Source organism: Ambystoma mexicanum, chromosome 5q, assembly GCF_040938575.1.
Source record: "Ambystoma mexicanum isolate Mex_15411 chromosome 5q, UKY_AmexF1_1, whole genome shotgun sequence".
In the NCBI taxonomy this organism is placed as follows: domain Eukaryota; kingdom Metazoa; phylum Chordata; class Amphibia; order Caudata; family Ambystomatidae; genus Ambystoma; species Ambystoma mexicanum.
In genome coordinates this window covers 1,403,702,134-1,403,727,521 of record NC_090933.1, presented here as the reverse complement: position 1 = coordinate 1,403,727,521, position 25,388 = coordinate 1,403,702,134, and the positions used below count along the sequence as shown (strand labels likewise).

The 25,388-nt window shown below is 47.2% G+C and overlaps 1 protein-coding gene across 1 annotated transcript in view; it reads right to left on the bottom strand.

Annotated features, from left to right (window-relative positions):
* LOC138498459 (fibrocystin-L-like) overlaps window positions 1-25,388 on the bottom strand; it is a 1,772,245-nt gene that overhangs the window by 1,437,300 nt on the left and 309,557 nt on the right. The window contains exon 11 of the mRNA XM_069622209.1: window positions 17,811-17,881. Within this exon, the coding sequence (XP_069478310.1) occupies window positions 17,811-17,881 (71 nt within the window). The remainder of the gene's footprint in view (window positions 1-17,810; window positions 17,882-25,388) is intronic.

Below are 25,388 nucleotides of genomic sequence, written 5' to 3'. Positions count from 1 at the left end.
TGTAAATTATTACCTCACCACACTGGTGATTGCTGCCCTATATTAAATGTGTGTGATTTCCTTTGAATTTTAAAATAAATAAATATTGTATTACTATCCACCGGCCTGGTTCATGGTCCATTGTGACCTGGGGTGTTTGCAAAGGTGGGTGTGAGACGGGTTGGGTGCCTTCTCAATCAGAATTCTTAGTTAATAAAGTAAAGTGTTTTAATTGTGCGCTGCAGCCTAGCCCAGTATCAATAATCCTGGTCTGGTGTGTGACGCCCGATTAGAATCCTTAACAATAGGCCAGTAGATCCCTGCTCCCACCTTCCCATTAACTGCAAGTACAGCTGTGCCTGCAGTATTTTCACGTTATGTTGCTTAAATGCAAAAGAAAAATTCTAATTATTGCGGGAGCAGGTCTATGATGGGGCTTGGTAATGGGCCATGTCCCAAGTAGGCCACTGAACAAAATAACAGCAACTCAGCAGTTCTATGATAGTTCACCATGATGTGAGGTTGGAGCTGATCCAGCAGATCATAGGTTCAAATCCCCAGTAAGGCGAATGAAAGAAAAACACGTGCCCCCTGTCTAAAGTGACACAGAGCATACACTTATTTTAAAACAAAACCATTCTGGAACAGTTCTTTTTAAAATAAAAGTATAGGAACACTAAAACTGAATTGCAAACGTAGAGGAGCATCACTCACGCCCACTTCAACCACCGCCATACATACTTTATCTGAAGAAGACACATTCATTTTCTTCTATTTTTCTACTCTATGCATTCTAAGGGCCCTATTCTCATCCAGGTGTTAAGTATCGAAAAGGACGTTAAAAGGCTTAGCGACCTTTTCGGTATTTAAGACCTATTCTGAAGGTGGCGCATTCCTCCGAAATCGGAAGGAATGCGCCACTTTTGGAATACATGTGGCGGTTGCTGGGATGGGTTGGAAACCAACCTAGCAACCGCCACATTCGTAAATGGGCTTTTTGGAAGCCTATTCTTGTGGCACTCCGCCAGTTTTATATGTGCGCTAAACTAGCGCACATATACGGTACCCTTTTGGTGCCGTTAAACTGTAGGAGTGCCACAAGAAGCCTTGTTTGGTGTAAATGAAAGTGTTTACATACACCCGTGTGTTGTATAAGGACACTTTCATTTACACCAAACCTAGCAGCTTCAACGCTGCATCCTGCAACGTTGAAGCTGCTTGCTTTGGTGTAAATGAAAGTGTTGATATACACCGCACGGGTGTATATGAACAATTTCATTTACACCAAAGCGAGAAGCTTCAACGTTGCAGCATGCAACGTTGAAGCTGCTTGCTTTAAATGAAAGTGTTCATATACACCACACAGGTGTATATGAACACTTTCATTTACACCAAAGCGAGCAGCTGCTCGCTTTAAATGAAGGTGTTCATATACACCATAAAGGTGTATATGAACACTTTCTTATACATCAAAGTAAGCAGCTTCAACATCCTGCAATGTTGAAGCTGCTCACTTTGGTGTATAGGAACATGTTCATCTATGTTCTCGGCAGCATTTTTGTAAAATAACAAAAATGTCATTATTTTACAAAAATGCTGCCGTGATTGGAATGCGCCCGTAACACCTTAAAACAGGCGCAATCCACACAGAGCACTGTCGTGCTCTACGAGGACGCCCACGTCCACTTGAGAATACTAGTGGAGCCTGGGCGTCCTGTTTTGGCGCAGTGAATCGTGCTGCTTAGCACCTTCACTGTGCCATGTTGGGAATAGGGGCCTGGGTCTTCACTGGGGAGAGAGGGGCACAGGCATAGGAGCAAATAACAAAGGGAGACAGAGAGTCAGAAAGGTAAGAGAGAAGCAATCAGACCCCTATTCCCAACTTGGCCTTGAGTCAGTGTTTGTTTGAGTCACAGTAATTGTGGTCCTTTCTGTAATGCCTATTACTGCTCATTTGCTCTTGAGATAAGTCTGGCTGCTCCGCTACTGCTACCACTATAACTGTGTAGTACAGGCTTGTACCAAAGGTGAAATTGTACTGCCACTTGTAGACTTAATTGTCTGTAGTGTTCCCTAAGGGTACTGCAGAGGATTCTGCCTAACACTGGTGTACAGCGGTGGGATTTTTAAGTATAGAGATTACACTTGGAGTGCTGCTATTACCTTGGGTCAACTAACCACAAGGCTAAATACCACAGAAATCTATTAACTGAAAAATCATGTCAAATATGGAAAATTACAGTGAAGCGAGTCTCTTAAACTACACTGCTGAGGTTTTAAGAACCATGTGTAGAGAATGAAACCTCTCTGGTAAAGGATAAAATATGAACTGGTTGCTAAGTTATTGGGAAAGCAAAGTCTGGGGAGTGGGTCAGAAGGGCCTACCTCCCCCCCACCCCAGCAAATGTGGATAATGATGTGTCTGATTCTGACAGTGTTGGATTACAGGAAGTAGACGAGTCTATGCCAGTAGGCCCTACAACTCATCTCCCTGCCCAGAGATCACAACCTCTATCCACAGGGACCACATCAGGTCCTACACTCACTCCTCAATTTATTGCACTTGAGAAAATGAGACTTGAGTTGGAAGTGAAACGTATTGATGCACAAACTGCCATGAAACATCAAGAATTAAGGCTCAGAGAAAGGAGAAGGCTCATGCTTTAGAGATGAAGAAATTGTCTGTAGAAAATCCTTCTCTCCCAGGATCTTCTAGGTCTTCCAGCCCTAAGAGACCCTGTATGCCAAAGGAAATGATTGGTATGTATGAGACTAAACTTGATGATTGGATTGGTTAGCAACGTTTGAATACAATTGTGGGATTCAGGGTATCTCAGGGAATCAGTTGATTTCTTGGCTTTTCTCTAGGCTCCCCCCTGTTGCAAGTGATGCTGTAATGGAGTTGGGGGAGGTGGATAAACAGGATTATGAGTGTGTGACGCTAGCTTTGATAGCTAGATTTGGGAAGACCCCTTCCCAGTACCTAAGAGGTTTAAGACCCTCAAAAAGCATGATGGTACCCCTTGGGCTACCTGGGTGTGTGACTGTTTGAAGAATTTAGATGGTTGGGTTAAGGGTTACAAAGTAAACACTTATTTTATTTTTTTAATTTACTTGATTCAATCAAATTAATGATTTTTATAAGAAGAAGAAGTCATAAAATAGAAGAACTACAACTTTTGCATTCAGTGAACACTTATGAAGGTTTGAGGAATCTTGCTATGTTGGAGTCAATTTATGATGCCTGCTCTCCTGAGCTTAGACAGCACTTGGCTGATTCAAAGGAGATAAATCCTAAGAGGTTAGCTAAGGCACAAGAATTCTGGGGCAACTCAGAAGATGGATGAGGGAAAGATCCAAAAGAGGGCCCCAAACAGAACCAGGGTAAATCACAAGGGAAACCGAATCAGGCTAGTGTACCATCTGGTGCTAAACCAGGTGGAGGTCCGAGTAAGCCTCCACTCAATAGGACATTTGGAAAATGGTATGTTTGTGAAGCTACTGACCATGTGAAATGGGATCCCAGATGTAAGGGTAAACCTTCAGGGGTCCACACTGTCTCCTTAGCCTTCTCCCAGGTAGAAGAAGTATCTATGACAAGTGGAAACTTTCACTTACTGGCTGATGAACCCATGAGAGTCTCAGCTAGTGTTTTTTTATTATCCTTGGGTCTTTGGGAACAACAGAACTTATATGTCTATAACTCAATCCCAGATAATACTAAAGAGTATTATAAAAATAGTGTTTTTGTGAATGGTCAGGAGACCCCTGCCATCAGAGACACTGGATCCAGCATAACTGTGGTTGATGAATGTTTTTTCAAGGTAGAGGATGTTGCTAAGGCACCCAAATACCTAACCAAGTTAGCTGGAGGCCCTGTGCAAATGGTTCCCCAGTTACCAGCTCTCATCCAGTGCAATGACATAACTGTCAGAATACCTGTTAGTGTGCAGAGTGAAGTACCTGGGAGAGTTCTGCTGGGTAATGACCCGAAGACTCTTGGAGTTGTGTCTACTACTCTCAAAACTCCCAGTAAGAGGAAACAGGAGCTCACCAGCCTGCAAGGGAGAGACCTTGAGAGGCTCTCCTGGGGACTTGATAGAAGAAACTATCACCCCAGGTCCACAGGAGTTACTTACTGCTATTGCAAGACAAAAAGAGACAAAGGGGAAACCCAAGTCTGTCAGCAAGAAAACAGCAAGCACCCCGGTGCCCACAAGGACATCACCGAGACTGTCCAAAGTCACACCTGTGACTCCTCCACCAGCTGAGGCTGAGTGTGAGGTCCAACCCTGTGTGGTAAAAACAGAAACTGAAGACTCAGATCTGGAAAAAAGATCTTACTCTGGTTGGAGATCTTGACCCTGTTGAACATCCTGAACTGCAGTCTTTACTGGCAGAAGGTGGACCCAACAGGGCAGACTTCAGAGGACAAAGAGAGTGTCCTACTCTTGAAGGTCTTCACCTACAGGCAGCTTCTCATCTCAATGGGAAAGAGCCTGGAAAGTATAGGTTACACTGGGAAGATGGCCTCTTCTACAGTGAACCGACTGAGTCAAACCCTGGAGACTGCAAAAGACTTGTAGTACCTCTAGTGAACTGACTCTAGTTCCTACGGTTAGCCCACGAGATACCTTTGGCTGGTCACTTGAGTTTTAAGAAGACCAAGGAAAGGCTCTCCCTTTACTTCTACTGGCCTAAAATGGGTTCAGAAGTAGACAAATTCTGTAGAAGCTGTCACACTTGCCAAACCTCTGGCAAGAGTGGAGCCAAGAATGTGGCACTCTTAGTGCCTCTCCCAATGGTGGGAATTCCTTTTGAGAGGGTTGGGATTGACATTGTTGGTCCTCTTGATCCTCCCACATCTTCAGGTAACAGGTTTATCCTGGTAGTAGTAGACCATGCTAATAGATATCCTGAAGCAATACCTGTAAGGACTGTTACGGATCAGGCTGTGGCTAAGGCCCTACTTGGTATTTTTACCAGAGTAGGTTTTCCTAAGGAAGTGATATCTGACATGGGATCCAATTTTATGTCCAAGCCATGTGGAAAAACTGTGGAGTCACTTACAAGTTCTCTACTGCCTACCATCCACAAACAAATGGACTGGTGGAGAGGTGTAACAGAACTATGAAGAGCATGATAGGTGCTTTAGAAGAACCCCTTAAAAGAAAGTGGGACCTTCTACTGCCCTGCCTTCTCTTTGCATATAGAGAAGTCCCTCAGGAGGGAGTAGGTTACAGTCCCTTTCAACTTCTCTATGGCCATCCAGTCAGAGGTCCATTGGCCCTGATTAAGGAGGGGTTGGAGAGTGCTCCTTACCCCAATCCAGTCAGAGTGACTGACTATGTGATAGTTCTCCAGAGGAGAATGTCACACATGATGGCAGAGGCAAGTGATAACTTGAAGGCTGGTCAAGCTCTGGTCAAGCATTGGCATGACCAGAAGGCTAACATGGTTGAGTTTACTCAAGACCAGCTTGTTCTTGTTATGGTGCCTACAAGGCAGAGGGCCTTGCAGGACAAGTGGCTAGGACCCTTCAAAGTTGTGGGTAAACTTGGAGAGGCGAACTATCTGGTGGATTTAGGCAATCCTAAGGAGCCTCCCAGAGTCTTTCACACCAACCGTTTAAAGGCTTATGTCTCTAGACCTGAGATAGGGGCTTTGCTCCTAGCTTCCGCTCAGGAGGAGGAGAGTGAACCTCTGCCTGACCTCCTCAGAGGCTTACCTTTTGATGAGAAAGTGGAAGGAGTTAATCTCTCTTCCAGGCTAACATCTGACCAGCAGGATGAGTGCAAATTACTGTTGAATCAGTTTGCCTCCATGTTCTCACTTTCACCAGGCTTGACCCCTTGGGGCCAGCATGATATCCTCACTGGTGACTGTTTGCCTGTGAAAGGCAGGGGGTACAGAATGTCAGACAATGTAAGAACCCACATAAGGAATGAGGTCAACAAGATGCTTGATCTCGGGGTTATAGAACCCTCTACTAGTCCATGGTCTAGCCCAGTGGTGCTTGTACCAAAGCAGGATCCAAGGAGTTGGGATTCTGCGTGGACTATAGAGCTCTAAATGCAGTCACTAAGATGGATGCCCATCCTTTACCTAAGACAGTTAAGCTGGTGGATAAACTTGGTGCAGCCAAGTACCTCAGCACATTTGACCTAACCTCAGGCTATTGCCAAATAGCTCTGACAGACCATGCCAAGGGAAAAACTGCATTCTCCACCCAGCAGGCCTCTACCAGTTTAAGGTAATGCCTTTTGGACTAAAGAATGCACCTGCTACATTTCAGACCAATTTTTGAATGGGCTGGATGACTTCTGCATGGCATACTTGGATGACATTGCAGTGTTCAGCCCTACATGGAAAGAACTTATTGATCACCTGGGGTATGTTTTGCAGGCTCTTGAACAGGCCCATCTGACCATAAAGACAAGCAAATGTCAAATTGGTCAGAGCAAAGTGGTCTACCTTGGACATGAGGTAGGAGGAGGTGAAATAAGGCCATTGCCTAGCAAAGTACAGACTGTACAAAACTGGGCCACCCCACCTACTCAAACCCAAGGGAGAGCCTTCCTAGGTCTCACTGGGTACTACAGGAACTTCATAGAGAACTATGGTTCCATAGCTTCTCCACTGAATGTTATCTCCTCTCCAAAAGTTCCTAAAAAGGTCAGATGAAATGAGGAGGGCCTGAAGAAAGCCCTTTGTCAAGCTCCAGTCCAAAGAGCTCCTGACTACCACCAACCCTTCATTGTACAAACGGGTGCTTCAAATGTATAGGTGCAGTCCTTAGTTAACTGGATGGGAAAAGTAGGGAACATCCCATTTGTTTCATCAGCAGGAAGTTAAAGGATCCTGAGACAAGGTGGGCAACAATAGAACGCAAATGTTTTGCTATTTTGTGGGCACTTAAGAAGTTTAGACCAAACTTGTATGGATCTACTTTCATTATTCAGACTGACCACCAACCCTTGAGATGGCTGATGCAAATAAAAGGGGAAAATCCTAAACTACTAAGATGGTCAATCTGCCTGCAAGGGTTTGATTTTACCATTGAGCACAGAGCAGGAAGTCACCACCAAAATGCTGATGGTCTCTTTAGGATGTTTATAACCGACTAGAGGTATGAGATCCATCCAGAAGTGGATTAAATCCTCCTGTCCCTTAGTCTGGGGGGGCAGTGTTAGGGAGAATTCACATTTATGGCTGATTTCCCTTACCTAGTGAGTCCCTCAGCAGCTTTGCTGGATTTCTGTGGTTTATTTTTTTCCACCTGGTAAGAGTGTGAACCTTTTTCCCAGTCTTACATGTATTTTGCCATGTGTATTTCTACTGTTTGTGTGATCTTGGGCTATGGAGCCACACCACTCCATGAGCCCAACTTTTTGTGTGTGTTACACAGCACCTTCAGTGCAGTGACACAGGGTTGTCTCTAAGACTTCCCACTGACTCCATTTCTCTGGGGCTGACTACTGTCCCCCAGAAGCAGGTAAAGTTGCCATTTACTTTATGTAGTCATTTAACCTACCGACCCAATACACCCCATCTTACATGGAGTATTGGAAAGGATTAACTCTGATCCCTTTTTGTCTGTACCTCCTGGAGCCTTGTTTCGCTCCCTTAACACTAAGACTTGGCTGTTGACAGTGGTATCTACCCTATCTTTTCTACCTCGATTATACTATATAATTGTGATACTGTTTTAGGCTATTGCATTAGCCTCGAACATAAACCCTCTTAACCAAATACATTTTATTTTGGCTCCGATCGGGTTTATTCACCAATTCTTTGTGTTAATATCCTTCTTGTGTTTTACTTTGCGCGGCAAACCAGGTTTGCCTTCTTTGGTCACCGTCCTTTGGCGGGCTTCAGCAAAGAAGCCCTCCTTTGGCGTCTGGGTGTCTAGGTGGGCTGAATGTGAGGGAGGGGTTTAGTAACCCCCTGCACAGGGTCTCCTTGGAGACCCAAGTCGCACTTTGTGTCCATTGGCTAAGGTGGTTGTCTGGGATGGACAACCCCCCTGCTGTATGGTAGACAGACAGGCTGTGTGAATGGGGGATTTTGGCATAAAAGGCAGGACTCTTGAGCTGGAAGTCAGAGTCACCAGTGGAACTACAAGAACCGAAGAGAAGCGGTGGAGAAGACGGCTGCTGCAACTTCCGAGTCCTGGTGAAGCCCTGCTGCAGTCCTGAGCTATCTTCAATGACAGAGAAGATCCAGTCCGGAGTATTCTTCCCGTGAGCCTCGTGGGATCAACCAGCTCACCTTTCTACAGCCAGAGAATCCTCTCCTGGATCAAAATCGCTGCACGAAGCTGTAGTGGTCCAGATAGCCATCAGAAGAGCCCTCTCCTGTTTTAAAGGAGCACACATTTTAATCACTGTTGCTTTGCTGCTGCTGGCCTCATCCCTGGGTAGTGCAGATCTCTCCAGATGTCCTCCTTCTTGTCCCCACGACTGAAGCTTCAGGAACCGTGAGTCTGCAGGAACTACCAGGAACAACTGCCGTGGCACCACCTTTCTTCATTCGAATAAGGTACTGTGTCCATTTGGTTGTTCTCTCCGTCTGACATTGAGGAATCAGGGTGAACCCTTCCCTCTTATAACTTTTGTCTCCCTTTGACAGTATCCAAGTACTCCTGGCAACGTTAATCTCGAACTGTTCTAATTGTGTGATCCTCGACAACAGAGCCCTGCTCCATTTGACACTGGCGCAGGCCTATTTACTTTATCTGTCTCTTAGAATACGTCCTGTGATTCGAGTGCCTTGACAAAAGTATTGCCTATGATTTTTATCCCCTGTTCCTTGGTTTTTATTCAATGTGCTAAATGTGTTTTGACTACGGTTACAATTCTTCCTGTGGGTACGCTTTTCTTTTGTAAGACCGATCTGTCAATTCTGTCAAAAAGTAAGCACTGCTTAAACCGCCATTACGTCTTTTGTTTCGCAAACTCGGTCTGTCAAACTCCAATGTACTTACCTTGAATTCACCTGAACCAAAGGAATTGGTTGTGTGTTGTATATTTAGAGTGTGGTTTTGTTTAATAGAAGTGAAGTGTTTTGTGAACAGATGGTTCAAAAATAAATGTACTTATATTTTTTAACCAGAAAGTCAGTGTTTGTTTGAGTCACAGTAATTGTGGTCCTTTGTGTAATCCCTATTACTGCTCATTTGCTCGTGAGATAAGTCTGGTTGCTCTGCTACTACTACCACTATAACTGTGTAGTACAGGCTTGTACCAAAGGTGAAATTGTACTGCCACTTGTAGACTTAATTGTCTGTAGTGTTCCCTAAGGGTACTGCAGAGGATTTTGCCTAACACTCTGAAGTACTTAAAAACTGGGAGACAGAAATATTTTAATGCACTTGCAAATGGGGAGCCTGTCCTGAAATCCCACAGTAAGGAAGGAATAATATGCATATTACATGCACAGAAAGGCTTGCTCACAGCTCCTGCTGCTCGCTCTCTGTTGTGGAAGCTCCCACACCTGTGGCAACAGCACAGCTCACTTGTCTTTGGCCCCACACATCCTCTGGGATATCTGCCTGCATCCTGGCTCCTTCTCTGGTCCCACCACAGCTGCCTCCACATAAAAAGGGTCCCCTGCTGGTCTCTCTTACACAGGCTTCCCTGTTGCTCTCTCCCTTGCTGTTCTCTAGCCCACGTTTTATACACCTGCAACCACTTGAGAGGTTGCAGGTGTAGATTCTCAATTGGGCTTGTCTGACTACAATTAAAGGGAAATGCCAGACCCTCACAGCACTTTGCCGGCATCTTCCTCGTCCAAATACAAGAGTGGTGAAATGGTGTAGTGTTCATCACTCTTAGTCACCTCTTCCTCGTCCCAGGACAGTCCTATGTGGGGAAATGAGAGGAGCTGGCTTACAAGAGCCTATAAAGGCTGGGGGAGGATGTGGTTGGTCCTCAATTGGGAAAGGGGGATACCATGTCTCTCCTGTTTTAATCTTAACCCCTCTCATTTTCACCCTCTTTCTAGTGCTTCTAGAGTGATACCATCTTTGGGCATTTTCTTGGTCATTGGGACAGGGATAGCAATACTCCATAATGTTCTCTGGGATATAGGGCTCTCCCTGAATGGAAAATATACAATACTGTGTCTCAACTGTGAATATCGCATTTCCAATCCCCAAGGACCATCCACATGGGTGATCCTCCCTCGCTTCTCCACCCGCAAGGATACAAGAGCGATGGCCTTTCCCTGGCCACCTGAGGGGAGGACTCGAGGGGAGCAGATGTGAGGACACCTTCAGGTTTCCCACACTGGTTTTGCAGGTTTGGGGGGTTGACAGAGGAAGAATCAGTCATCCAGTAGAAGGTCAGCCTGCAAACAGTACACAGTGGTTTATGGTTTAACAGTTCCAGAAGGAACAGATGTAATCTTGCCTATTGCATTGAAGTCACGGAGAGGGGTTTGGCCATTTGCTCGGGTGGGCAATTAAGATGAGGCCAGAGACTGTGGTGTCCAGTGTTCAATTGGGTGGAACTAGAGGCCATACATGCTCGAGTGGCAGTCACAACAATTAGTATAACTTAAGTGGAGCCAGTAAATAGTCATCAGTATTTTAAAGGGATCCTGTTTGCGGAGCTTTCCTCATGTTGCTAAGATATCCGTGCGGATCATGTGCAATCACGCTTAAGGTTAAAAGGCCTTAGGCTAGTTGTTGCTAGTAATGAATTATGTTTGTATGTGAATGCTTATCACGTCATGATGTCATGACCTACCAAGGACCAATCTCCAGCAAAGGCGGGCTTCGAATATGATCTGAAGATGGTAGTAAAGATTGTCGCTGACCAATGAGAAGGAAAGAAATGGAAAAAGATGGAACTTCTTTGTGTATGTTTTGTCGAATCATGTGTGAGGGGTGGGTTGTAATAAAGTATCTGGGAGTGTTTTAACTGTTGCAAAAATGCATAAAATGTATCAACTGATGTGGTTCGTCGAGACTTGGGTTAGGTCGGTCCCACGCTACCATCTAACTGCTCCCCGGACAATTGTACAATAAACTTGCTTTACGTACAAAAAGTGCACGCATTCCTCAGGAGGTGGGCCCGCTTGGCTTGAAGTAATTAGGGGTACGCCCCCACATTCTCTGGGTGCTGTTACATTTGGGCAAGATGAGACACTGGTAGTGTGTGAGAATCTACAGCCCACATACTCATCAGGTAAGGTAAGTGAGAGTGTGACACTGATGCTGTTGCTTGGATCCCACAGTGCTCTCATTCACTGGCTGATGTCACATGTGGATGTGCTCAGTGGCAGTGGGTGATGTGACACTTGATGTGGTTTGACACTAGCAGTAGGGGGACACCATCAGAACTGTTACAAACTATCTACATGGATTAAAATTGTCAAGCACACCAAAATGATCACATAAAAAGCTCTGATATTTTGTGATTTTTCCCAGTCATTTCAGGTCGATTTCACAAATTATTCCCACTCACAGTCAGTATTTTCTTCTTTGCAGCAGGTGTTACAGGCTAACACTGCCCTGGTTATTTTTGCTGCTGAAACCACCAAGACACCGTGTGGGCATTCTCACAAACCACTGAAAGTAAACATAAGTCCTTACAAAGCACTTCTCAAGTTACACTTCTGAAATGTTCTCCTCAAAAACAAGATACATTGCCTGTTGCACTGATAGAGATGATCAATATGCTTTAGCCATTAATCTGACAATTCATTAACCGCATTGCAAATGCAGAAAAATATTATTAGCACCTGGGGCTGGGATCAGGTTGCTCGGATCGCGGGCTGAATCCCATAATTTAAGCTCACATTCCGAGTAGCCTGAAGGGTGCTTCCCAGCCCCGCCATCTTCCCCCGCCCTCCCCTCCCCTACGGTCATCGTTTCCTCCACTACCTGCATCCAGTACCCCACTCAACTTATCCGCTGCTACCCATCCTCTGTCCAAAATGCTCCCACTACACTCATCACTGTGTATGACGGTATGACTGTTGTTACTAAGAAGTAATTTAGTGCCTGTTTTGTGCTCTCGCGAATTTGCTGTTTCAAGCTCCTTGTCCCCAGCATTCAGGCAAAGGTTTGAACTACTATAATGTAAAGAGCACAGCATTGGGACTTCCCCAGCAATCAATATGGGATTGCAAAGGCAATATTTGTGACAGGTTTGTTTCTGAACTGGTTGAGTAACAGTGGCCATAAGAAATTGGGCCTCATTACACGGTAGGCGGTAAAAAACGGAATTTACCGGCATGGCGCTATTAGCGTGTCCGCCCTCGCAGGCGACCGTTAATAGCGCCCCATTCCGAGTACGCGGACACGCGCATAGTGCCATGCCGGTAAATGACCCTACCGCCATGCCGCAAAAGTCCCCCAAGAGCACCTTACTGGCTTTGACCAAAGTGCTGATAGCACCTCCGCCCTCATGCTACATGGAAATAGCGGTTACCGCTAATAGCGCTTACCGCCATTAGCGGTCACTGCTATTAGCGGTCACCGTAAAAAAGCGGAACCGGAAATAGCGTCATCGCACAGGAACGCGAAAGAGCTCGGCGGCCATCTTTAAAAACACAATCCATTGCCATCCTCTGCACCCAGGACCTGCAGCAACACCACAGCTGGAAAAACTTCTTCCCACGACATCAAAGAATGCCCAAGGCCCTAAAGAAAGGTGATGCGAGCCAGTGCAAACAACGCTTCTCCGACGAGGAGTTGACAATGCTAGCAGACACACTAGCTGAAAACGCAGATGTAGTGTTTGCAAGCGACATGCGGCGTCCCGCACTGCTGAGAAAAAAGGAGATCTGGGCAGAGGTGGCGCGGAAAGTCAGTGCGGTGGGCACCACCCCCCGCACCGTAAAGGACGTGCGCAAGCGGTGGGACGATCTGCGCCTCCGTGTACGCAGTATACTATCGGCCAACAGGTTTCTGGCCATGGGCACAGGAGGCGGAGGAGGATCCCCGATGAAGATGCAGGAGTGGGAGGAGATATGTGCCAGCATCATTGGCATTGAATCCATCGAGGGAGTGGGCCAAATGGGCGCGGTGTGGCAACAACGTCAGATGGAGGTGAGTGTCCACGCAAAACAGTGCAATGCAAAGCATGAGGTCCTCCCCCAAATGTGATATGGGAATTATCTAATGGATGGGGGCATCACACACACATGTATAGAACCCTGGACATATGCCGTGCACATCCCCACACAACCACATGCATGCAGCACCTCACACACGTGTCACCCTGACTCTTGTTTGGATGACCCACCCATTGCCAACAACTGCATGTCCAAACTAGATGTCCAAATCCATAGAACTGCAGCAACAACAACATATGCATGATGCACGTTGACCCATCACTGATGCTATCCCTGTCTTGCTCCCCACAGGCTCACAATCTGACAGTGAGGAGCTGGACTCTGCAACGCAGGCCCCACCACCCGAAAAGCAGGCCAAGGGCAAGGCTGCAGGCACCAGGCCCAGTACATCGAGGGGCACTGGGAAATCTGAAGTGGCCCAGCGGTCCAAAGCCACACACGCACCAAATTCACCAAGGGTTGATATCCCATCCGACACTGTGGTAGCACCCACACCACCCACCCCCACCACTCAGGAGCCAGTGGCAGAAGGCACTCTGTCCCCAGCCAATAGCTCCGTTGGGGAAGCAGCTACCACGGCACCCATGAGTGATGTGGAGAACCCATGTCCGACACCGGAAGTGCAGCGTACACCCAGTCCCCAGCTGTCTTCACACCACAGCCCATGCAACACACCAAATGGCAGCATCCATGAGGTGTATGCCAGAGAATCACTGGCAGGGTTATTGAGTCCCGTGGCAAGCTCACCTGATGGCGGCCACATGCAGCAAGCTGCGCCGAGGAGAAACAGGGGCAGGGCCACAGACGAGAGCATAAGCCTAATACGACAGCGCCAGGAGGAGCTCAATGCCCTGGTTGGCCGGCGAGGCTGCCTTGTCCAGGGAGGAGATTCGGGAGTTTTCAAGGCACATGAAAACCGCCATGGACAGCAACACGACGCGCTTATGTAATGAGATGGCCGCTGTGAGGCAGGTCCAAACCCGCATTGCTGAGGCGATGGAGAGCATGCGTCACACACAGGGACCTGATCAACCAGGCACCTCTTCGTCTGCCAGCTCCGACCAAACAAGCACCCTGCGCAGGTCCAGCCAGTCCTTGCGGCAGCCAGACTCACAACACCCCAATGGTGGTAGTGGAGGAGGGAAGTAGGGCCAGCTTGTCACTGTTGACACTTGCAGACTAATGCAGCACTGATGTGCACACCATGTTTGTGGGAGTTGTGGAGGAGGGGGGTGAGGGTGTTTGGGGGAGTTGTGGGGGGAGGGGGGTGAGGGTGTTTGGGGGAGTTATGGGGGGAGGGGGTGAGGGTGTTTGGGGGAGTTGTGGGGGGAGAGGGGGAGGGAGAGGATGTTTGGGGTGGAGGGTACATGCACTTTTGATTCACATAATGCTCAATACACACGTTATGGCATGGATAATCACATGACTGGACATTGATTATTGTGTATGTGTGCTTTATTGGTGAAGGGTGCACAGGGTCAATGTCCTCCCAATACCCAGTGCCCTGAGCTCCACATCAATTGCACCCTCCTAATCCATGTGTATCAGAAACAATGGTCTATCAGGTGCTGGCGCACAGCACGTCCCTCCTGGGCATCGCCACCTGCATGACCTGCAGCCCCCTCTCCTCCATCCTCATCCCCGTCATCATCCTCATTAGGTGGTTGCAGTTCAATGTCAGGGGGCATTGGCACATTCCGTCTGATACACATATTGTGCAGCATGACACATGCCATGGTGATCTTGGCCACCTTCTCATGCCCGTACAGGAGTGCCCCGCCCGACCTGCTGAGGCACCGGAAGCGTGCCTTCAAAAGGCCAAATGTCTGCTCAATTACCACGCGGGTACGGGTATTTGCACGATTGTAGTCCTCTTTGTGCTTGTTCTGTGGGTTCCGTACAGGGGTAAGGAGCCACCTCTTCAGGGGATAACCGGCATCACCTGCATGGGTGCAACAATGGGTATGTGTATCAAATGGAACCTGTACATATCACACAATCAATCATAGCATTGTGAATGACATCCACTGATCCAAGCACGCATGGCAATCAGGGTAACTGCAATGTGGGAAGGTGAGGTAGTCCTTGCAAGTGGACATGCAGCATGCATGCATACGGCAGAGATTGCCATGTCCTGGCTGAGTTTAAGTCATTCATGTTTCCCGGCCCAGGCAACGTTTTTACCACACTGCTAGTATACTGCCATTCCTCATTTGAAGTCACCATGCTGTTTAATGGCAATTCAGTAGTGTTGTACGGGTGAGGCTCACTTCAATGGCTACAGGAGATCCATTTGTATGCACTCATGGGCGCGGATCATTTCTGATGTTGTTCAGCGTACATTTTTTTGATGTGATTTTTCCATGCATGTTGCTGATTTGTGTTATGGGGCAAATGGTGTGTTGTGTGGTGTGCATGTGGTTGGAAATGGCATGTTTGGCGTAATGGATTGATATCTTTGTCCGGCAAATCACAACTTGCATGTGGTTTTGTGTCTGGTCCATTGTGGGCTGCCTCACTGGACAGTGATGCTAATATGTATGTCCATTCTTCTCCTGACACCAGTTCACACCCAGTTGGAGTATGCATCCACCCCCCCCCCACTCACACCCAGTTGGAGTATGCATCCCCCCCCACTCACACCGAGTTGGAGTATGCATCCCCTCACCCCACTCACACCCAGTTGGAGTATGCATCACCCACCCCCCCCCCACTCACACCCAGTTGGAGTATGCATCTCCCCCCCACTCACACCCAGTTGGAGTATGCATCCCCCTCACCCCACTCACACCCAGTTGGAGTATGCATCACCCACCCCCCCACTCACACCCAGTTGGAGTATGCATCTCCCCCCCACTCACACCCAGTTGGAGTATGCACCCCCCCACACTCACAATCCACATCACACTGCCATGTGGTTGGCCTGCTACTCACCAAGCAGCCACGAACGTTGTCCAGCATGTCGCTCCATGTATCGTGGTATTGTCGAGTTCCGCAGGACCATTGAATCATGGGTTGATCCGGTATATCGGGCACAACAATGTGTGATGATCTTGTTGGAGTCACATACCATTTGGACATTGATGGAGTGGTATTGCTTTCTGTTACGGTAGACTACCTCATTGGCTTGTGGGACCACCAGTTCAACATGGGTACAGTCGATGGCCCTGATGCAACTTGGGATGCCTGCCAGTGAATGGAAGCCAACTTTGGTGTTGGTGATCTCATGGGCAGTCCGTGGCATGGCTATGTGTTGACTTGTGTGCTTCAGGAGGGCATAGAGCACCTGGTTCAGCGTGCGTGAGAATACTGGTTGAGATATGCCATGCATCTGACCTACCGTATGCTGGTAAGTGCCTGTGGCCAAGAAGTGGAGCACAGTTACCACCTTCAGTAGAGGGGGGATGGCAGTACGGATGTCTATGAGACTCACAATGTCTTCGTATATCATGTCTACAATGGTGGTGATGGTATCCCGGTCCAGACGGTACAGGGTGTGTATCTGCTCAGGGGTTAGGTTGAATGGACTGGCTCTGATCCTAGGAATTGGTGGCTGCCTCTGTGGTATCACTAGGTGCACTGGTGGTGCTTGCTGCGCCTGTCTTGCCCTCCTCCTCCTGCGTCTCCTCTGTGCTGCCTGTTGTTGTAGCTGCTGCACTGCAATCATGTCCTCCAGCCCATGTAATGCTGCTAGTATTGCATCCACCTTGGTGTGGAAATGGGTGTGGGAAGGGGTGTGGTGTGCTTTTTTGTGCTGCCAGTCTCCATTGCCTCCACCTGTGCTGATTTTGTCAACCTGTGGCAGGTGGGAACACTGCTCAGGTCTTTTAACGGGTGGTTCGCGATGCCGGTATTAGCGCCTTGCCGGTAAGGGGTTTTTGGGTCTTCGCCATGCCGGTATTGCCATGTCCGCATGGCTTGTGATGGCGTGCTATTAGCGCTATGGTGCTATTTCCGGACTGAGGGGTCGCGCGCCCACGGACTTGCCGCTAATAGTGCCACCTTACTTAGCGGTGCCGCTAATAGCGGTTTGTTCGGCTCGTGATTGTAAAGGGGATTTAACGATACCGGTAATCCCTTACCGGTAAATCCCTACCGCCTACCGTGTAATGAGGCCCATTGTCTACTCCCAGTCTCCAACAGCTCAAAACACATCACCTTTCTGTGAATGGACCCTGGGTTTTACATTTGTCTGAAACAGTGGCAGTGTGATTTTGTGAATTAAATGGATGGTGCGGGTTTATTCTGAGATGCTGTTTCTTCATGCAAGGTGGGGCAGTGAAGGTTTAATTTGGCGGACTGCTTGCGTGTCCGTATGGAACTTTTCCACGTTTAGTTCTGGACTGAGAGTGTAAGAATCGCTAAGCTGGCATGCATTTGCTCTGATTTGGTATTGATTCCTTCGTCTTGGGTAAGGCAAATTCTTCAGGTTTACAGAGAATGTCTTGCCAACTCCTGTAGTTTTACCCTGGGCAGAGCTGCTGCAGTAACGCTGTGATCACAGATGACAAGGGGAATGCCGCCTTTCCAGTACATGACTAAAGTACAAATGGCATATTTACACCAAGCAATTAGACCTTGGAAACACTTTTAAAGAAACCGTTTTATAGGCTGACATAATTTCTTGCATTCAGATTTGGAAAAGTTTGTTTTGAGGGAACAGTGAAAAGGAAATTATAAAGAAATGTATAGACATCAATGTTTACTTTGCCAGAGATTCGCATTGTAACGCACTTGTATTTTACCTGCAAATGTCTGGAACATGGATAATTTATTCAGAGACGAGATAAAGTAGCTCGATGACGATGCCAAACTCCTAGCGATGGGAAAAAAAAACAGATATAAGACACATTTTCTAAAAGATGTCCAACGTACATCTTTAGCTTTCATATCAGGCCACAGTGCAAGGGTGGCAGCCAATCAGCATCCTGGAACACCAGGCCAGAACCTCTAGTATAAGTCCCAATTGCGGGACAGCTGGTTGCTGCTCGAGCGCATGCCGAGCTCCTTTGCCTCTGCTCCCCTGCACACCTCTGAGCACACTGCTTTTTCCACTGCTATCCCGAACCTCCAGCTCTTTGCCGCCACCCTCGTCAGCCCAACTCACCCAGCTGCCATGGACAGAATAAAGAAACTGATCCATGGTGGGTATCTGTAAAGGAAACATTTGATTTTAAAGAACAAACACGTTTAGCACCCAGGTGCTAGTAGCGTTAAACCCGCTTTCCAGGGAGGGCTTCGGTGGTAACGGCCTTAAGTCCTAGCAGAGGTCCTCACTTTCATCTGGCCTACCTAGGCTCAGGCTAGTGTGGCTAAGCCCCCTGTGGAGAGCTTGGCTTAACGCTGTATATCAAATCCCTTGGAATGCACTGAGTCTATGAATGAGTGTAGCCTGCAGATTGCTCCGAATGCCACATTCCAAGGGGTATCAGGTAATAAAATCGCGGCAAAAATGTTGCGGTAAAGAAAAAATCACAGTAAAAATGCCGTGGTTTGACCCGGTAAAGGTGTGCCATTATACCATTTAAGGGGAGCAGGGCTTGCGGGGGTCTCCCCCGCGCCCCTTAAATGGTATAATGGGTCCAGGGGTGTCCCCCGCATCCTTTACATGCATTGCGGTGCAAAAACCGGCGATATTTTGTAACCACAGTATTTTTTGCCGCGATTTATCACATGGAACCTTCCAAGGCTACCGGTATTGCGGGTGTTCCCACATCATATTGTCCACAACTGTCCAGTGAGATTTCTGTATTAGAACCCTGGGCAAGTGAATAACCATTTCCCATTGGCCAATTTGCGGGCTTTAAGAACTGGTATAGCTCGCAGTTCCATCATAGCTTGTAAATTGCTTTCTTTAGATCGGAAAGTTAGCATTAAGAGTGATTCGCCCCCCTCTAGCGGCCAAAGTGAAAATTACATTTCCCTATGAATACCGTCTTTTTTCCTTAGTTTTAGTTTTAGTTTGTTAGTTAAAAGAACAGCTTACTATAATTAAACATGTCTTATTTTTTTATCATGCTATTTTTCATGGTTTTTTTAAGCTTACATTTTCTACAAGGAATATTTAATTCCCCAAAAAACAATATAACAATTGTACAAATTATATTTTTAAATTAACTTTTTTCTTTTTGCCCATGGGTTCTAATAGCTATATAGACCTGCAGCGAGGGCCGTACCGGGCCTTATGGTCCCTCATGCCTTGTTAACTCGGTCTCCAGGGCCCATAATGCCTGGTAAGGCCCCCTCACTGCAGGTCTATAAAGCTATATTATGCATCATCAAATGTGCACTATGATTGGCGTTTTGTTTTGATGTTGTTTATGCATTAGTGATCGGAATTTCCCATAATCCATCTTTTAATTTGTGATTTCTTTCTTGATGATTATCAGAGATATGTTTGGTTCATCATTGTAGTTCATCGACATTCAATTCACGTTTGCTTTATGCTCTGATGTGTAGGTGGTTATTATAATATGTATGACATGAAAGAGTATACATATCATTGTATAAACACACCAGTCTAGCTTGTGAAGTTAGCGATTAGGTCCCCAACATGATGTCATTGAGAGAATACATTTCATGTTAGTGTTTGCCCGTTTCTCTGGGCATTTTTACTGAGGCAATCCCTGTGTTGTGAATATGGTATTTTTCGGATTGCTGTAGTCCTAGTTTGTTAGACAATGTTGAATTGTCAGAAGTCTATTTATTTATTTTATTTATTGGTTATTTGTAATGCCCCTATACACAGTGTTAGAAGGCGCAACAACACAAAGGTTTGGGGGAGCAGGGATGAAGGACAACAAAAACAGTCCTTCTAAGCCTTGTAACATTTGCATCGAGTAAGTGCAGTAACAAGAAGTACACAAACGGAACAGAAAATTAACAACAGAAAACAAAAACGGTCCCAAAAGCCCATGAGGCATTCGGATCGTGCAATTGCAGTGACAAGAAGTACAGAAACGGAACACAGGATAAAAGTATAACAAAATCGTCCCTACTAGTCCATGAGACATTTAGATCGTGCAAGTGCAATGAACATTGGGATGGGTACACAAAATGGGAAACCCTCGCCTCATGATACAGGGGCTACATCAAATATGCGGGTGAAATAGGTAAAATGCAACATTGGGAGGGGTGAACAAAATGGGAAACCCTCGCCTCATGATACGGGGGCTACATCAAATATGCAGGTAACAGGTAAAATGCAACATTGGGATGGGTGCACAAAATGGGAAACCCTCGCCTCATGATACGGGGGCAACATCAAATATGCAGGTGAAATAGGTAAAATGCAACATTGGGACGCGTGCACAAAATGGGAAACCCTCGCCTCATGATACGGGGGCTACATCAAATATGCAGGTGAAATAGGTAAAATGCAACATTGGGACGCGTGCACAAAATGGGAAACCCTCGCCTCATGATACGGGGGCTACATCAAATATGCAGGTGAAATAGGTAAAATGCAACATTGGGATGGGTGCACAAAATGGGAAACCCTCGCCTCATGATACGGGGGCTACATCAAATATGCAGGTAACATGAGTAAAATGCAACATTATGATAGGTGCACAAAATGGGAAGCAACGATGTTTCTTCAATGGCAATAGTTCTAAAGAGGCCCCGGACAGGGTATGATGATGCCCTTACAGGTGGCCCTTGGAGGGGGTCGGCTTCGCCTGCTGGCATCCGGGCCTAAGGAGGAAATTCCAGCCCTAACCAATATGCAATCTGCATACTCTAGAGAGCAGTATGAAGGTAAACTATGAAATGTTTATGTTTATTCTGATTTATACAGTAAGCACGGAACACATATTTGTAGCAACAGACAGAGGAAGATTTACAATGCCCCATATTAGGGGGACCAATCATGAGATAAGTGCTGCATTTCTCCTAAGAACATACTTCTGGAAACTGCAGCAGATGCTCTTATTGACATTAGTCTATGTGAGTTGTCTACAAACTGCGGTTCTCCAGATGTTTTGGACTGTGACCATAATCTCTCACCATTGACTATGATAGTTTTAACTTCTCTTGCCTGATAACATCGTGTGCAGTATTGAATTTGCCCACATTGAACGTGTTAACTGCTTTTGCCTGATAACATTGTGTGCAGTATTGAATTTGCCTGCATTGAAAGTTTCAACTTCACTGCCTGATAACATCTTGTGCCGGAGTTGAATTAGCCTGCATTGGAAGTTTAATTCCTATTACTCTTGTGCTATCGGCATTGCGGCTTGTGAGCATGGGTATTCAACCCCTTGTTTCTTTCCCTCCCTCCCTAAATCATCCCACACTGCCCCTGCCGCCTAATTGGTACTACTGCCCTACCTTAGTGGACGCTTCAGGGCAGCCCCACTGCCCAGGCAGCCCCATTGGCTAGGGGCCCCAAGGCAAAGGGCAGCTCCTACAGCAGCAGCTCCAGTCTGTGTATGCCTGTCTTCACGGTGGGAGCATGCAGGGAAGCTGTCAACCAGCAGCGACTGACAAAGTAAGAAATGTGTGGGCAGGTGCAACAGCCATTACTGCTCCCTATGTAACTGTCCCTCCTCTCTTATTACCCCTATTAACTAACATTGTAGTCTGCTGCACGTCACAGTTGTATTTTATCCATGTCTGGCATTAGGTGAGTTTTCGTATTTAGACATTGGGGCGTCTCCCTTTCTATCTAGTAAAGTCATATCTGTTTCTTCTTGCATTTGCTGTTGTGTTTGAAAATTAGGCTTTTCATCCCTCTTTCCAGAAAAGTCGAATCTGTCTGTTTTTTCCATTTGCTGCAGTGTTTGAAAATTAAGTTTTTCCCTTTATCCCTCTATCTAGGATTTTTTCCCTCTATCCAGATATCTCGCTTCTAGGTGCCTTGCTTTCCACTGTATTTATGCTGTAACCTAGGCCTTTTCCCTTCATCCTGGACACTTGATTCTAGGTTGTTTAATTGCTGTGTGCTGTAGATTGGTGTTTCTCCCCCTCGCCCTCTCTCCCTCCCTGGTGCTTTCAATCTCCCCTATCTTCTCTGTTATTCTATCACCTATCCTATCTCTCTTCCGAAGTCTAGAAGGAAAAAGTTCAAGAAGGATCTCCTGGTCTCTAATCCAGGCCTGCCCATCTCTGACACCTATGTCAAAGCTTCTTCCAGGCAGACTGCCACCGACATTCTCTTAGTCATTCCCTCTTCATCAGGGCTCAAGTCGATGGTACGCACTGGTGGCCCAAATTACCCCACTATTTTCAGAGGGCACCTTGATATGCTAATTTGTTGTGATGCCACACTCAATTGGTATATTAATGAGCCCCCACTTTTTGGAGAACTTGACTCCTGCTCTGGGGACCTTTGGATTCCCCACATGGTCTCAGTGCTCTCCCCTTTTTTGTCCTCTCCCATTAATGGCAGCACCTGTTTGGAAGTACTCTTGGCCCACTTCCTTTCCTCTAGGCCCATCATCAAATGTCTACCCGAATGGCACGGGCATGGTCCAGGGCTCTTAGCCCAACCTCCTCCTTCTTGATAGGCATCTTCTGTCTCTCATCAACTTCCTGCCTTCTCCTGCCACTCCTCCTTCTGCCACCCCTATGGCCCCTTTGCCACCACCGACGGGTGTACCACATTCCTGTACCACTCATCGGAAGACATTCAAAAGTAGCAACCAACTTCATTTAGCTACCATCAACTCTCACACTGCTGTAAAACACTCCTCTGACATCTGCCACCTCCTTGAAGATATCAACCTCGATATCACAAGTTTTGACACCTTGCTCCTTGTGGTCCAGGGACCAGTGGCCCTGATCTTCCCTGAATAGGTCCCTGCTACTATCATACCCACTCAGTCCCACTCCTCCTTTGAATGCCTCATCTGAAAGCTTGGTTTATCTCCTATCCTCTCACTGACTCTGTACACCATCTACAGGCCTCCTTGCCCGGTAACCCTCTTTCTCTCAGAGTGGTCTGACCTCACCTCTTCTCTCCTGGCCTCCACCTCCAAGCTTCACATCCTCAAAGTCCTCAATATTCACCTTGACTCTCCTAATGCGGCCTCTGGACTCTTCTGCAACCTCTGTGACACCCTTTCTCTCTCCATTCTTCTCTCTGGTCCAACACACTCAGCTGGACACACCTTGGATGATCTCATCTCTGCAGACATCACCATCTCCAACCCTTTCACTACTCCCCTCTTCTGGTCAGATCATGCTTTTCTGCCTTCTGCCTGGACCTCCTGGGTCCCCCAGCTAAGCCCCCACCCACACTGCCAGTCCCCGTCATTCAACCTATGAAGCGAGTGTCAGCTGCTGCTTTTGATGCCACCTTCATTCCCCCTCCAACTCCTGCCACTGACTTTAACTCTGACACAGCCCCTACTAACCTTCAACTCTCTATCTCAAACACTCTGGACATCCTTGCCCCTGTCATGAAGATCTGCAGGAAGCCTGCCTCCAAGAGCAGCACCTGGTATGACTGCGACCTGGCCTCTCTGAAACATAAGTGCAGAGCTGCTGAGCGGAAGTGGCAGGTTTCAAACACATCCTCTGACAAACTGGCCTGCCGCCTGCTCCAAATGCAATACAGGCTTTCCATCTGCTCGAAGAAGAGGTCCTATATCCAAGCTTTCATCTCTGGGGGCACTAACAACACAGCAAACTTTTCAAAATCTGCAAGGAACTCGCCATTCCTACCGCAGCCTCAATTTCTCCTCTGCCTTCCCTGTTCCGCTGCATTGCACTGGCCTCTCACTTCATTACTCAAACTTAGGACATCCTGTCCTCACTATCCTCTACACCACTCCCTTCTCCCTCACCTGCTCTCAGACCTGACTTGGCCCTCCTACCCCGCTCACTCCTATTCTTTTTCTTTCTTCCAAATCACCTGATGAGGTTTCTAGACAAACATGTGCTTGCCTGCTCCTCTTGAACTATCAAGGATAACCTTGCCTCACTTGCTTCAGCCATGGCTGATTTCTGCAACACTCCTTTGCCATTGGATTGTTCCTGTTATTCCTCAAGCACTCCCTTGTGCACCCTCTCCTCAAAAAGCCTTCTGCTGACGCTTCCTGTCTGGCTAACTACTGCTCTAGCTCCATTACCCCCTTCCTGGGCAAACTCTTGGAGAAGCTGGCCATGTCCCATCTTATCGACCACACTGAATCTGCTGGTTGCCTTTACGACCACCAGTCTGGCTTCAGAGCTTCGAGAGGCACAGAAACTGCACTCCTGAACACCCATAAAGACTTGCTCTCTAATCTTCATTCCAACTCTCCTTCCATTCTCATCCTTCTTGACCTTTCCTCGGCCTTTTATAAGGTCAATCATGCCACCCTTATAAATCGGCTCCATGATATCCTTGGCATCACAGACCTGGCTCTCGACAGGTTGAAATCTTTCCTCTCTGACCGACCTTCCCAGGTTCAACTCTCACTCTCCACCTGTGGAGTCCCTCAAGGCTCTATCCTCTCGCCTTGGCTGTTCAACATCTACCTTGCCACTCTACCCCATTCGATCTCTGCCTTCTCTCCTAACTTCCAATGTTATTTGGATGAAACTCAGCTCTCCTTCAAGCGCCCCTCCTCTGCCTCCTCCACTTCCTCTCATCCCTGACTGTCTGTGTTACGCTCACCTGGCTCCCAGAGGGGCGTCAGTCGGACCCGGACTGCTGCGGCCTCCACCCACGTGATGCGTAGTGCAGCGATGACTGACTGGATCTGCCCTCCTAATCTTGTCTGCTTGACCCGTAGAAATATTCTCCTGCAGGTGGAGAGATGGGTTTAGCCACTTGTGGATTCTAGTGATAGCACCCCCACTGTCCTCCCCACTATCACCTTTGAAGTGCCCTCTCAGCAATCTCACCTTATATTCTTGAAGGATGAGCCCTCCATCCTGCGAAGTACGCAGGGGCGCGTTGATGACCAGTTACTTCACTGGCCTGAAGGTTTTGGAAGAGTTGTAGACGAATCCTGACTCCAAAAGGTCCTGGCAAAGAACCGTAAGTATATAGTTCGTAAGAGTTCAAAATGTCTGGAATTCACTCCTGTCCAATTCCTCTTTTATCTTGCAGCCTTGACCCAATAAGAAGATTGACAGCTGAAAGCGCTCCGGTAAAAGTCTGTGTTACCCAACACTGTCCGGTAAATAATGCCAAGGGTTAAACTTGCTGCTTTCTCTTTTTCTTGCAGGTGTGGCATAAGAAGATGTGGCGTGCTGATGAATAATACCTCCGGCGGTAAAATCAGGTAAGCATATGGCGGCTAAAGAGATTGTCTCTGTCTGTTCTCTCTGCTCACCTTGTTGTTTCTTTTCCCCCCTAGGTGCCGGGATTCGGCGATGCAAAGATGGAG